This window comes from Natrix helvetica, assembly GCF_964273705.1.
Source record: "Natrix helvetica genome assembly, chromosome: 10".
Lineage (NCBI taxonomy): Eukaryota > Metazoa > Chordata > Lepidosauria > Squamata > Natricidae > Natrix > Natrix helvetica.
Genome location: NC_138561.1, coordinates 14,289,870 through 14,304,839, shown reverse-complemented (window position 1 = coordinate 14,304,839; position 14,970 = coordinate 14,289,870). Strand labels below are relative to the sequence as shown.

The following is a 14,970-nucleotide window of genomic DNA, read 5'->3' as shown; positions in this document are numbered from 1 at the left end:
GTTCAATTTTATTTTATTTTTATGATTCCCTTTCAGGCTGAAAAAGTAGTTTACCCATGCAGAGAGAGGAGGCATTCAAAAACCAATCAAGCACCTACAGTCAATGCTGAGGAAAAACCTTTACCTTTATTTTCATTTTTTTCTAGAGGATGAGCTATACAAAGGATGTTAAAGCTCTCTTCCCTGTCATTATAAAACGTCTCCTCAAAGAGAATAGGTATCGAGCAACGCTGGTTCAATTCACCCCCAAGGACGATCATATTTCCTTGTATAAAGACTTCCTGGATAGGGAAAAAAGACACGAAGAAAAAGAAAAATTCAATACCTAAATAGAGCAAACAGTTAAAAAAAAAGTCTACCATAAGAAACATAACCTGCAGGCTCAGAGGCGCCAACAATATTCCCGAAATAGTATCTATAGATGCCCAAAATTAAATCAAGATTTAAAAATAGCCAACCTCTACGAGGTCATTTGCTCTCATGTGGAGAAATAACTGCTAAAATCTCATTAGACTGTGGTTAAGGAGGTTGAAAATCACTATGGCTATTACCTCTAGTTTGCAATTGTTCAGGCAGCCACTAAATGCAGCAAAAGATACCCAAAACGCAATCTTTTTTTTTGCTTTCGCATGGACCTTTCAGAATTTTACACCTCAAATACGTCAGCTCTGGAAATCACCTGCTGTGGAAATTACCCTCCTCACAGACAAAGGTGTCTAGGTCAGTGGTGGGCAACCCGCGGCTCGCGAGCCACATGCGGCTCTTTACACCCTTTAATGCGGCTCTTCTGTGTGCCGGGTGCCCGCTCCCTCCCTCCTCTCGGGCTTCGGAGGGAAGCTTCTGCAAAAGCCCGGGCGAGTGACAACCAATTTTGGTCCTATGACTGCAGAATGCTGCAAAATACCATAAATGCAGGCCAGTTGTTGAGTGTTTCAAATGTGATTGGAACACTCAACAAGGTGACCACAGTGTGTGTGTGTGTGTGTGTGTGTGAGTGAGACAGACAGACAGAGAGAGGAACAGAGAGAGGGAGTGAGGGAGGGAATCAGAGAGAGACTGACAGACAGACACACACACAGACAGAGTGAGTGAGAGACAGACAGACAGACACACACACACACAGTGACAGAGATGGGGGAGGGAGGGAGAGAGAGACAAAGAGCCAGAGAGAGAGAGAGAGAGAGAGAGAGAGAGAGAGAGAGAGAGAGAGAGAGAAAGAAAGAAAAAAAGAAAGTGGGAGAGAGAGATGAAATTAAAAACAACAACATACAAACCTGACTTACTCAAACTATCCAAGGAAATGCAAGGCCAATGTTCACATTAGTGGTTGTGACTTTGTCAGTCAATGTCAGGATGTAATTTTCTCTACATTGTAAGGCAAATTTTACGGAATTTAACGTTATCGATAAATAATATCGTTCTAAAGTTTTTGTTTTATTAGTTGTGTTATATGTATCCTCCCGACCTATGTGGATACTTGCATGCAGAATATTCTCAATAAAAACTTATTGAAACTAAAAACAGTGTACCATCCTATGTATTTTCGGTTTTAAAAATGTGGCTCTCAAAGTAAATTTCAATCGTGGTTTTGGTGAGATTTGGCTCAGTTGAAAAAAAAGGTTGCCCACCACTGGTCTAGGTAATGCAGCACAAACAGATGAATAAATCCTTCAATCAAATCTTGCCAGTTTATCGCATTTCTCAGAGCATCACAAATGACTTTGTCCACATTTTATTCTGCAGGTGAGACTGCAAAAACGTTACCCATCCAAGTCTGAAGTGGCTCCCATTATTTCTATCGCCCGTACCTTTCCATTCAAAGTGTGGAGGTTGTTGTCCGCTGCTTTAAGAATGTAAGACTCAAACTGGCAAGCCGAAATGATGCTGTTTGAAAGACTGCCTTTACAAGGTACCAGTATCTAGGGGGAAAAACATTACAGGATGTTACGGCATATACTGCTGGATCCCAAATCCATCACATTTTTGCTAAAGACAGTATTTGAAATCAAACTATGGCATGGGGCAGTGATGGGAAACCTTTTCGGCACCGAGCGCCCAACCCTGAATGCACGTGCGCGCATGGAAGCACTGGAAACTCGAAGACCAGCTGGTGGGTGTGCATATGCGCCGGTCACCTGGTCCTCCAGTTTCTGGCACACATGCACACACCAAGACCAGCTGGCGCACCGGAACCCAGAAGAGCAATGGACAACGGCTGGCGTGCCCAGAGAGATGGCTCTGCATGCCACTTCTGGCACACATTCCATAGGTTCACCATCACAGGCATAGGGTTTCCTGCTTGAGCAGAGGGTTGGACTAGAAGACCTCCGAGGTCCCTTCTAACTCAGAGATGTAACAAAATAAAATAAATCCTTTTGTTACATCTGGCCTTATGTTGCTTTCATTGACCTATTTTTAACATGATTTCCACTAATCGATTTGAAATAAATGTTAACTATTTCATTGTCTTGACAATGTCTCACTCGTCTAGTGTCCAAGCTGATAAACGTTTTATATTCTATTAGGTAGCATTTACATAAGTGAGTTCTTTTAAGAATTCTTGATGATATATAGTCTTGACCCGTTTTCTTTGTCATAAGTTTTGAAACTTCCCTTCCTGTTACTTTTATTGCCTTTATAAAGACCTTCTGAAAATAAAAATTTAGACATGGGTAACATATCTTCCACAGGTAGCATGGGTACATAGGATTCATTTACTTTTTTTGCAATAGCCTTTGAACTATGAAAAACAAGCAGGATCTAGTAACCTACTGATTTATCTCCAGTTTCATCAAATATTGAACAAGCAAATAAAAGGCTGAGGGCATGTTCGCCAAGAAGAAGTAAACAAAGAGCACCAGGTAACGTATGCCAATTATTTTTAGGTTATCAGTTGACCTTTATTGCGGTCAAAGACTAGCATATGTTCGATTTGTGTTTGCCCACCTTGGAATCTTGCAGAGGTGTGGACTTCAACTCCCAGAAAGGTGAGTGGGCTAAGGGAATTCTGGGACTTGAAGTCCACACACCTTCAAGTTGTCAAGGTTGAGCATAGATTAGATTATACTGTACTGAATTAATCTGAATATCTTTTAATTGCTCCAGAGCGGAATTGCTAAAGAAGCTTCTCAAATTATTCCCCGCATAGAAGCTACGTTCAACAGCCCTAGGTTACACCTCTATTACACACAGTATCACCTGCCCAGTCCTTTCAACATGGAGATCAGACACAAAAGTACCCTTTTGACGTTACAGTGAGAAATGGTATGTAACAAGGGTGAAATGCTCTGAAGTCTGCTACCAGTTCGCTTTGCTACTGGTTTGCCATGTGCACCGGATTAAGCCTTTTCTGAGTTTGCAAAGGTAAGTAGAACAGCGGCGATTTCTAGTATTTTTTTACTATCGGTTCGGGTGAACCAGCCCAAACTGGTAGCATTTCATCCTTGGTACATAACTATTTTAAATAAACTTGTCCCTAGATCAGTTCCCTTATTGGCCGGGGAATTCTGGGAGTTGAAGTTCACACAGTTGTTAGAATAGATGAAACCTACGGTCACTCTTGGCCCTTCTTGAAGAGACTCTTGGGAGTCATCCTAATCTACCTACCGTTCCGTGGAGTTCGGCAACTTTCCTGCAGAGATCCGGTCGTCGTTTCTGCATGGTTAAGTAGAAAGGGTTCCTCAACAGATCTTCATCATACACAGCCATAGGTGCCACCAAAATATCCAGCCAAGCAGCCTTCTGTAAATTAATCCATCAGCCCCAAAAAACAATCAAATTCAAAGCAACAATAATCCAAGAAAATAATTGCCACAACAAAGAATTTACTATCTTTTAAAGAAGTTCTTTCTTCTGGTATTATCCAGCATCTGCCTTCTTTTATCCGAAATACGTTATGCTGAAGCATGATGTTGGAAGTAGGTAAATATGATGACTTCCTTGAAGGAAATTCAATTGCTCAATTTCAACTGACAATACTCATGTAGGCTTCTTTGGTAATACAGAAAGTCCTGCTTCTGAGATATGGTTGTTGTTGGTTTTCAATTTCTCAGTCCATTCTAGATTTTCTGGTAATTCCCCAACTTACAACCAGATCCAACTCTTTAATATTTTTTAAATTAGTCAAGTTCGTAGGTGTTGCCTTCTACTTCAAAAGGGATCACCTCCTTTGAGGATTGTACCATTAGCTGCTTGGTGGCATTCTTGCATTGCCACAGAGAACATTATTGTGGCTATTGCTCCACTAACCTGGTATCTACACAATTACCTATAGAACAGTAGTTCCCAACGTGGAACCCACGCAGTAATGGTATTCTCTTATCTTCACTATCACGGTAGTGGGAATGCACATGTCTGGGCATGCCCAGAAGGTCCGTGATAACGTCTGGGAGGGTGGGCGGAGCCTCACGCCACCGTCACTACCAGTTCGCCCAAACCAGTGCAAACCAGTAGAATACCACCTTGGGACCCACGCCCCATAGGGGGGCAATTTGATTTTTAATGGGGGCAATTTTAACTGTGGTTAAACCAAGTGAATGGCCTTTTTTGTTAGCCCTCCCCAGATTAACCAGACAGGAAACACAATTAGATGAACTACGTCTGTCTTATCGCATAGATGAACACAATCTTGCAAATCTGAAGCACAAACTTGAGCTTCTAACACTGACACTCCTTTTATAGCTATCTCGCAACTGTACAAACTTTCTACGCCAGGGTCCCAAACCCCGGACCATGGACCGACACCAGTCACGGCATGCCAGAAACCGGGATGCTCAAACAAGCAAAGCCTCATCCATGAGATGCAGGCAGCTGTTCTGAGCTAGGCTCTCCAAGAGCATGAAGCAAACTCCTTGTCCCAACAAAAAAACCTTTTATTAATTGACTGTGAATTCTGCTCATTCACATCCAGCAAAGTCTTTTGAGGGAGGATTTACAGTCACAGACCTTATCTGGCTTGGAGAGCTGCAAGAAGTCTCAGAGAGTCACGACCAATGAAGTGAACTAATTGTCTCCTGTAAACTCAATTCCTCTTTCGCTCCTCTTTTATTTCCTCTGGGAGGGGTCATTCATCATTCCCCCCCCCCCCGTGACCTTATTCCCAAGTCAACCCGTTCTTTAGCTGTTCCCTTCGTCTGGCAACTCTGTGCATGCGCCCACTGGAAACAGGCTCCAGCTGTTCTTCTGCCTCACTGATGTCTGACTCTGAAGGCAGCTGATAACTGGCATACGGCTCTGGCCCCCTCTCTGCCTCTGACACAGTGCCCTCATCCGAGCCTTCCCCAGACTCCAGGACTGGCCCATGTTCCTCCCCAACCTCCTCACTGACCGAATCTGTTGCCAACTCTGCTGGGTAGACAGCATGACCCCTCCGGTCCACAGAAAACCCCCTCTCCACGCAACCAGTCCCTGGTACCCAAAAGGTGAGGGGGCACTGTTCTAGGCAGTCTATTACATGAAATAAACTCATAAATAATTGACCTAATCAAAAGTCCCATATAAGGGAATATATGTAGCTAGGAATTCTCTCTGCGTTTTGTCATTTGCTTTCAGATATTTCATTATCCAACTAGGTAACATCATCATGACACCTAGCAGAGTAATAAAGCATCTGCAAGCAAACAACCAAGATGAGAGAGCACCAAGGACTCTGTAGTAAAAACTAGAATGCAATCAGAACTTTGCTCAGCCAATATGGTCCAAAAGACTCATTTGGTTTCATTGAATCAAAAGGGAGGAATAATTTGCTGTTTTCAAAAACCCACAAAGCTGTGTCTCCCATCCCCAAGAAAGCTTTCTCCGAGGTAACTTCTGCTCTATTCGGGAACTTCTAAAATTCCCAACCAATTTATTTGACCCTGTCTCATGCAGCAGAACGACTTTAATCTGGAAGAGATACACGTGAACTTTTTCATTAAATCAACAGTCATTCAGACAGCTGATTGGAGCCAATTAATATGAGATAGCAGATAATCTGTTTATTGTAGCTGGATTAAGATAGGGAAGAAACAGTGACTCTCCACCAGTTAAGAGAAGTTGTAATTTCTCTTAATTATTTTGACTGAGTATTTTGCAAGCTACTTTCTTAAGATAAAAAGTGGACGTTCGTGCATTCATTAAAAGTGGCAGCAACAGGCCAGTTTCTGAGCTCGGGCTCTAACTGCAATTAAGTCTGGTTAGTCTATAGAAGAGAAATCACTTGACTGTGAAATTAAAAAAGAAAAACTCAACAGAAAATAATTTCAGCGTTGCATGCAAGATTAAATCTAGTTGAACTAGTTCCGTATTTGCAGACTTTGGCAAATGTAAGGTATCTGGACTTCAACTCCCAAAATTCCTTAGCCAGCATGGAGAGAAGTTTGGGAAACTCTGATCTAGTCGTTCCATGATAGTATCAGTTCAGAAGCTATCTACAGCACTTGCAAAGTCACTACTGTAAATCTATGTTTCTCAACCTTGGTCGCTTGAAGGTCTGTAAAACTTCAACTCCCAGAATTCTCCAGACAGCCATGCCAAGACTGAGAAACAATGCTGTAAGCTATGGCTACTTAAATAAATGTGTTTATTGTGCAACTAACACTGTTATGGCTTAATTGTCAACATCTCTGCCCAAGGAAGTTAGCTGATAAAATGCAGCAGAGTGCTATTTGCATATACCACAAGCACATGACTGGATACAGTTTAGATATTAAGAAGAATCTTTGCATGCTTGTTACGTCCACTTGAACAAGTTTGAGTTGCTTGATATCTACATCCAGAGTTTGCTCCCCAGAAACACGTCCTTTAAAACACCCAGTTTTGACATTATTTCTATCTGTCTAATCAAATCACACTCGGTACATCAGAAAATTAAACCATTACCCAGAGATAATATGTTAAGAAACAGAAACTAGTGTCTATTCTAGACCAAAACTTTGCAATACAAATAAACTTAAAAGAGGAACCTTACAAGCAAAATGTCACACTGGATGGGTAAAGCTAATGCAGTGTCAGCATTCTTTATTAGTAAAAAGAAAAAAAAAGTGTTTTCAGTATGCTTGGGTCCCTTGTAATTTGAACCGACTCCTGAGGAATAACTAAAACATTGCAATTAATATTGTCACTGGGAGAACAGAATGCATATTCCAGGCCAAGCACCACTCAGCCTAACAGTCACCATGCTCAATCACTGCAGAGTAAATCTTGTCTTACATGATTGAGCTGAGTTCCTGTAATTTTGAGTCTTTAGCAGGGGTGAAATTCAAAAATTTTTATTACCGGTTCTGTGGGCATGGCTTGGTGGCCGTAACAGGGGAAGGATACTGCAAAATCTCCATTCCTACCCTACTCTGGGGCCAGCCAGAGGTGGTATTTGCCGGTTTTCCGAACTACTCAACATTTCTGCTACCGGTTCTCCAGAACCTGTCAGAACCTGCTGAATTTCACCCCTGGTCTTTAGCAATAGCACTTGGACTTCTATACTGCTTTGTAGTACTTTACAGCCCTCGTTAAGCAGTTTACAGAGTCAGTTTATTGCCCCCAACAACATGGGTCCTCATTTTACCCACCTAGGCTCTTTATTAGAATCCAGTCCTTTAAGCAGTAACTCATTTGAAAAGTCCAGAGGGATCCCATTATTAGACCAGTGTTTTTGTCAGACTGGGTAACTTTTGTGTGGAACTTCAATTCCCAGAATTCCCCAGCAAGCATAGGACTCTGGGGAGTTGAAGTCCACCCAACTTAAATTTAAACAGCACTGAATTAAGCTGAGTGTCTTCATGTGGGAGTTGCTAAAGAAACTTTTAAAAAATTATTCCCAGTGCACCCCTGAAAAACACAGGACTAGATGTTCATTTAAATTTAAAGTCACTTCCTGGGTGGGCCAGCCTGAACTCTTATAATCATTTACTTCTGAGTAAATACACACAACTGCAGGTTAAATTAGTGGAAAAGGCCAGGATACTTTAGTTTGTATTTAGATACAAACTCAAGGCAAACTGCTCCAAACTGGATTGCAGAAAATACGACTTTAGCAACAGAGGGGTCTGTTGTTACATCCTCAAACCCCCATAACTTCAACCTTAAACTGTCTACCGTGGACCTCACCCCATTCCTAAGAGGTCTGTCCATAAAGGAGGCGTGCATAAGCAGACCAGCATGCCTACTATTGTCCCAATTTATTGGTAGTATCCATTTCCTACGTTCATATCCATGTTTATACTTATACCTATTACATGTTTGACAAACAAAAAACTAAATAAACAAAAGAAACGAAATACACAAGATACAACAAATACATAAAATAAATACAATAAAATACCAATTCTGCATCTCAGCCTCCCAGACACACCACAATTTACTTCCACGTGCAAACTTCCTCGTTTCCTGCCCCGAATGCAAGTTGCCTCACTATGCAACCAAGCGAACCTTCCTTCTCTCTCCCTCCCCCCGCCCACCCTCTAAAGAGGAAACCGAGGCATGCACAGGAAAAGGGCCCGTGCGAGAAAACCCACGAACCCTCGGACGCAACCCGGGAGCGTCTCCCCGCCAGGAACCAGCCCGGAACCTCCCCGACGTCTCCTTTGCAAACGAAGGCGAAGGGCTTTCCAAACTGCGCTCCTTCGCCCGAGGTGGGGGAGACCCTCCGGCCGCCCGGGGAAAGAGGGCCGCATTTCCCCCCCTCCAGCCTCCCGCTCTGCCCCTGGTTACCCACCCACCCACCCAAGTAGGAAGGCAGCCCCCCTCCGGACCTTCGCTTCCCCCGGCTTGTTGGCGAGGCTTGCTAACTCATTTATTCGCATTCATTATTCGTGTCCATGTTCGCACTTATACCTGCCACCTTGTACACGTTTGACTAAATAAATAAATACATTAAATGGATTAATTAAAATGCATACATACATACACAAACTAACTAACTAACTACCTAACTCAGCTCCCGCCGGAGATTTGGGGCAGGGGCAGGGAGCCATTGCAGGCTTAAGGGAAGGCGCACGGAGGCCTGCAAGTAGGGAGGCTGGCTGGCTGGCTACCCCGGGGAGCTGCCCTGGGCGCCGCTTTGGAGTTCCCACCCGGCCGCCCCGCGCCAAGACCTTCCCTGGGAAGAGGACCGGGGGGCAAGGGGGAAGGGGCTTCCCGGGACACGACGCCCCCCCTCCCGACTCCTCAACGCGGCACCCCGGTTTCTTGCAACCCTCCTCCCCCTCCCCGGGCCAAGCGGACGCTCACTTTCCTGCGAAGCCCCCGAGGGTCTCCTCTGCGCCCCCTCCCCACGGCGGCGGCGGCGGCGGCAGCAGCAGCATCAACAGCGGCATCCCCTCTCCTCCTCCTCCCCGTCCTCTGCCTCCCCCTCCACCACCCCCTCCAAGCGCCGCCCGTTCCTAGTCCGGGCCCCGAGGCGGACCTACCCCAGCAAGCGAGCCAATGAGCCCCGGCCTTGTCGCAACCGCCCCGGCGCGTCGGCTGGCTGGGCAGCCGGGCGAAGGTGGAGCTTGGGAGGCGGCAGCGGCAGCGGGGCGGGTAGGCAAGCCGACCCAGCAGTAGCAGCAGCAGCAGGAGCCTCCCCTCGGGATGGTCCCGCCGGCGCCAGCTGCGCGCTATTTAACCCTAAGCGCCCGGACCGCGCCCGGACCGCAGCTTCGGCGGGCTTAAAGGAGACGGTCGGTCGGTCGTGTTTCGGGCTTGCTTGTTGCTTGTTTTTTTCCCTCTCCTGCCCCGGGGATGCGCGCAGGGCGAGGAAAGCTGCCTCGCCTTGGCCGAAGTGCGGGGAAGGAGGCGGAGGCGCCTCCGTCCTGCCAACAGGGAGGGCAGTGGGGACGGCAGCGGCAGAAGCAGCAGCGGGGGCGCCTCCGGGCTCCGGCCATGCGCGCGCCGTCCGGCAAAGCTCGCTTGGATTGAGCGCGCCGCTGGACCTACCTCGCCATGGCCAAGGAGGAATGCAAGGCGTTGCTGGACGCTCTGAGCAAAGTCACGGCTTGCTACCGGCACCTGGTGCTGACCGTCGGGGGCGCGGCGGACTCGCAGGAACTGCGCGAGGAGCTGAAGAAGACCCGGCAGAAGGCGCAGGAGCTGGCCGGGGTGACCCGGACCCAGCTGACGGCCGCCCTGCGGGACAAAACCCTGGCCAAAGAGGAGCGAGCCGAGTTTGAGCGCCTCTGGGTCATCTTCTCCGCCTGCCTGGAGATCCTGGAGGGCGACATGCGGCGCGCCCTGCAGCTGGGCCAAGCGTTCCCCCTCCACGTGCCCAAGAAGCCGCTCATCCAGACGGGGCTGAGCGGAGGCACCTCCGGGGTGGCAGCCCGGGCCATGAGCGTCCAGAACATGAAGTACAACGCCGAGGCCAACATCGACATGATGGACCTGACGGACCTGGAGCAGGAGATCAGCCAGGTGGGCGAGATGATCTACGAGATGGAGATGAAGGTCAACGTGCCCCGCTGGACGGTCGAGGCCAAGCAAGACCCGGGCGCCGAACTGAATTCCAACGTCAGCGGGGGCGCCTCTTCCCTGGGCGCCATCTCGGGGGTCGAGAACAAGACCCTTTGCGATCCCAGCAGGGTCCTGGCTGGCATCATTTTCACCGCCGTCCTCCTGATGGCCATCGCCCTGGCGGTGTGTGTGGCCAAGCTCTCCTAAGGCTGGACGGGGAGAGGGGAAAGGGCTCTTCCTTGCACCGGGTAGGATTCAGCCGGTTCGCACCACTTTGGGAGAACCAGTTCTTAACTTTCTGAGCAGTTGGGTGAACTGGTTGTTGTAAGAAATCACTAGGGCAGACAAACGGTTGTTAAATTATTTGAATCCCACCATTGGGCCGGTTTACCTTTTTTGCGATCTGCAACAGCCGCGACAGGGACGGGGACAGGATCGGCTGAGACGGATGAGGGGTTTTTTTAATACTCCGGGACTGTTGATCCAAGAAAGATCTCATTGGGTATATTTACACATACGGTATATATTTTATTTTTTCAAAGCCTGCTGGCTGGGCCTTTCACGGTTAATAATGTGCGGGTATTATAACTAACCACAGTAGGGATTTGACTGCTATTTTTAGAAGACCGTTCTCGGGAACTGGGACGGAAATATGGTTTGTGATTTTAAGCTTGGGATGATGGGGAGGGGGTTCGTGTTTACACACGGGTAGTAATAATAATAATAATAATTCGCACACGATGTGGAGAGGGCTGTGAGCCAGAGGTCAAGATGGGAGAGGGGCATATATTGGTTTCAGTATAAACGGGGCATTAACTCTGAAAGCTGAAGGAGTGCATTACTCTTTTTCCCCTCAACCAAATGGTGTGGCCTAATGGCACGGGAAACTCATCTTTGTGAATGTAAGATCTGAACTGAAGTTGTTTCTGTTTAACCATGTGCAGTATAAAAATCCGCATTTGCAGAAGAAAACCGTCAGCAGCATTTAGAGAAAGATAAGGAGTAATTTTCAGTTCAGGTTTGTTTTGCAGGGGACAGGAGGAATTTTTTTTTTTAAAGAACACCTTATCAATAGGTTCTTCGTTCCGCACTAGCCAATTTTAAACAACTTTACACATAAGTGTAAATCAGTGTTTCCCTTCTTGAAACCTACTGCTGTACCACTGAATCCCATGGAATTCAGTGAAGTTTAATTCTAAACGTGCATCAGATGACATTGTGGTTTCCTTCGGCCGGCATACTTTTTGTGCACCGATGCTGGGATTCGTTTTGTGACAAGATCTTCAGCGAGTTCAGGATTTTAGACAGGACTTTTTCCTCTGGGTTTAGAGACTTAATCCTAAGGGAAGCAATTCTATTTAAACCTCCTGTCTGTCTGTTTTCAGATACTGAAAACTCTTACCTTCTAAACCAGACAAGTAAGGTTTTATCAATAATTTCTCAAGTGTGTGTATTCATTAATACATCAGAAAATCAGGGGACTCTTGAGTAAACTTGTTTCTATACTTGTATAGATGGAATTCATTTAAAAGATTAACAGTTTGAAAAATTGAAGTTGGTGAAGACAGAAACTTTCAGATTGATCTAAAATCTCTTGAGTTTGGATGTCCTGCCAACTATGATTATTATCTTGATTAATTGAAAAATTATATTAGAGTCCCTGGCGTTACTAGATAAAAGTAATCAGGCAGCAAAGAGTAATCCATTATATCTAGGCTGAATTTGCATGTCAACAACAGCCCTTCTACAAGTATAGACTACCTCCACAGCAAAGTTGCTGTGTAATTATTAAGAGACAAACAGGAAAATAAAGTGTCTAAAATTCTGTTTACCAATCTGTTAAAACCATCCTATTTTACAGTTGTGCATGGCTTTAGGATCAGTATACTGATCCCATTAAGTTCCTTGCAGTTGGACAGATGCGGGTGTTGTTTTAGATAAGCTTTACGAGGCAAATCCCCAGATTCAGGGGGTGAATTTCTAAAAATTGAGGTTCGTTGAAATGAGTAGCTCTAAACTTCCGAGAGCACGTTGAGTTATGAAGCTGAAACCCTATGGGTATCTTTTTAGAAATGAGATCTGTTTACAGGTAACCCTCGACTTACAACGGAGCTCAATTTTGTTTTTGTTAAGTGAGACAATAGTTAAGGGAGTCTTGCCCCATTTTATGACCTTTCTTTTCAGTTAAGTGAATCACTGCAGTACATAAGTTGGTAACCGGTTGTTAAGCGAGTCCGGATTTCCCATTGACTTTGCTTGTCAGAAGGTCGCAAGAATAGAATAGAATAGAATAGAATTCTTTATTGTCCAAGTGTGATTGGACACACAAGGAATTTGTCTTTGGTGCAAATGGGGATCTCATGATCTTAGGACACAGCAACGGTCATAAATATGTTGCCAAGCATCTGAATTTTGATGACGCGATTGTGAGGATGCTGCAAAGGTCATAACTCTGAACAACGGTCATAAGTCACTTTTTTCAGGGCCGCTAACTTTGACCGGTCACTAAATGAACTGTTGTAAGTCAAGGACTACCTGTATTTAATACGTCCACTTCTCAAGCTCCTGAATCAATACGCAAACGAACAGGGCTGCAAGGCAAAGAAAGACATAAATAATTAAAATTTGCACTTTGAGTGGCTAGCGCTAATGGATGCTGTGTGGTCAAAGCCAGATTCTGCATTTGCAACCAAGCGAATCTTCTAAGTATGTTACTTCAAAAATAAGTAGTCCTGTGTTCAGTAAGCAAGAAAACACTGCATTCCCAGGCACTCTTAAGGCATCAATATATTTTTGAATGTGGATTGTAAATATCTGATTTTAAGGAAGTCCTAGGAGCAGGGCTGGGAGCAACAAGGATGTCAAAACTGTGTATTCCTTTTGGTGCTAAAGTACCCACCTCTCTTTATTGTAGCACGATTCAGACGGCTGCTATTGTATTGTTCATTTTCACTTGAAGAGAACAGTCCTTATTCATTGGAAGGACCCACAGTTGTATGTTGACAAGGGCTAGAATATTTATCTTCAATACGTCTCATATATTTTATGGGAGAACACCTAGACTTCAAGTGCTCTTACATAGGCTGCATGCAACACTGTTATAGGCTGGGCGAATGCTCCCGAGACACTTTTTTAATTTGGAATTAAAACAGTATTCTTTGCACATTGAAAACACAAGTGTAAAAATTATCAGTATGGATGAAATAACCTCTCCACTCTTGTTTTACACGGTTTGTTTTGCAAAATCCAGGTTAAAGTGATAAACACATCACTGCAAAATACTTATTTTCCTGAGAACGAAGTTACTTTTAGAAAAATGTTTACATTCAGGAAACAGTTCCTAATCCCCAATAAGGTTTATTGTCCAAACAGACCTGATTTAGAAAGGTGTTTCTCATGTCTGTACATCCATTAACTGTCTCTGCATTACTTGTTTTTTCTCTCTCTCTCGCTAAGCTATTTCTAAATTACATCTCATCCAGTCCTGACACAGGGTTGTCACCATCTGATTAATTAATATCTTCTTTGCTCAGCTCTCATCACATCTGCTCAGCACCACCGACTGTGCGATATGGTTTAGGGATAGTTGTTTTCTCACGTGGGCAAAGCTGACCAGATGCAAAGGAGATTGAGGCTGGTGCTATCCTTAAATAATACTATGGAAGAAAAAGCTTCTTATGGGGTGTGTATGAGTGTCAGATTGATCTGTGGGAACTGATGAAATAATCCAAAAACGTGATATGCTTCTGTTCATCCATAAAAAATATAGGACATTTGTTCATTTTCACCTCTGTTCTAAAGTTCATAAAAGCATGACATGTTTCTTTCTGGAAGAAAATATCACGAAGTCTCATTTTTAGGCCATACATAACCAGAAACATTAGCACACAATTTTATTGCTGATCAAAGTTTGACCCACACGGAGGTTTTGTTTTAGCTAGGTCTTAAAGCCTACAGACTCTGTATAGATGGTTAAATCATCAGCCCTACAACCATCGTACGTGACATGGTTAAAATTATTTATTTATTTAAAGTTTATTTAAAGCCAAGTTGTTTTATTTTATTTTTTTAAAAAAACAACTATTGTTAACTGTCTTGTGTTTACAGCCATAGGTATTCAATTTTCATTGTTAACAAAAGTGTATGTTTTCATTGAAAAGAAACAAAAAGTCCCTTTTGGATAGGATTCTTTATTTTAAAAAGTCAAACACTGCTGTATTTTACAAGTATGATGAAGTTGAGAATTACGACAGGAGTGGTAATCGGAGAATTACGATCTCTGAATGTTTGGTTTTTTTAAAAAAACAGTGTTGATTTGTCGCATTTCCAGTGAATGCTGGGTCCATATTAAAATGATTGTTTCAGTATTAATGTGAAAAAGTAAGCATTATAAACTGGCATTCCGTGGTTCAAGAGTATTCTTTTATGCTCAGGATAAAACCTATTGCTATTATTTATTTAAAATAAAGCCTCTTCTGTTAACTTGCCAGCTTTTGAACAGATTGCTTTTCAAGACAAACTCCTAAACATACCTGTGTGTGTGTGAACTTCTTTAGCAATATTTAA

At 44.2% G+C, this 14,970-nt stretch overlaps 2 protein-coding genes across 3 annotated transcripts in view; one reads left to right on the top strand and one right to left on the bottom strand.

The window, feature by feature from the left end:
- ANKRD27 (ankyrin repeat domain 27) overlaps window positions 1-9,516 on the bottom strand; it is a 51,858-nt gene extending 42,342 nt beyond the window's left edge. Inside the window, exons 1-4 of one of the 2 annotated variants that reach the window (XM_081963215.1) lie at window positions 9,384-9,516; window positions 3,607-3,741; window positions 1,809-1,919; window positions 125-281 (exon numbers count right to left, since the gene is read on the bottom strand). In XM_081963215.1, the coding sequence (XP_081819341.1) occupies window positions 125-281; window positions 1,809-1,919; window positions 3,607-3,708 (370 nt within the window). In that variant the 5' untranslated portion in view covers window positions 3,709-3,741; window positions 9,384-9,516. Of the gene's footprint in view, window positions 1-124; window positions 282-1,808; window positions 1,920-3,606; window positions 3,742-9,204; window positions 9,309-9,383 lie in introns of those variants that run through there. The other variant, XM_081963216.1, reaches the window with a different exon arrangement.
- A 381-nt stretch (window positions 9,517-9,897) lies between these two features.
- Window positions 9,898-12,387, top strand: RGS9BP (regulator of G protein signaling 9 binding protein; the record flags this gene model as incomplete). The annotated part of the gene is made up of 1 exon (XM_081962917.1): window positions 9,898-12,387. One exon carries the CDS (start codon window positions 9,898-9,900, stop codon window positions 10,609-10,611), a length of 714 nt encoding a protein of 237 aa, XP_081819043.1. The 3' UTR covers window positions 10,612-12,387.
- Window positions 12,388-14,970: the final 2,583 nt, after the last annotated feature.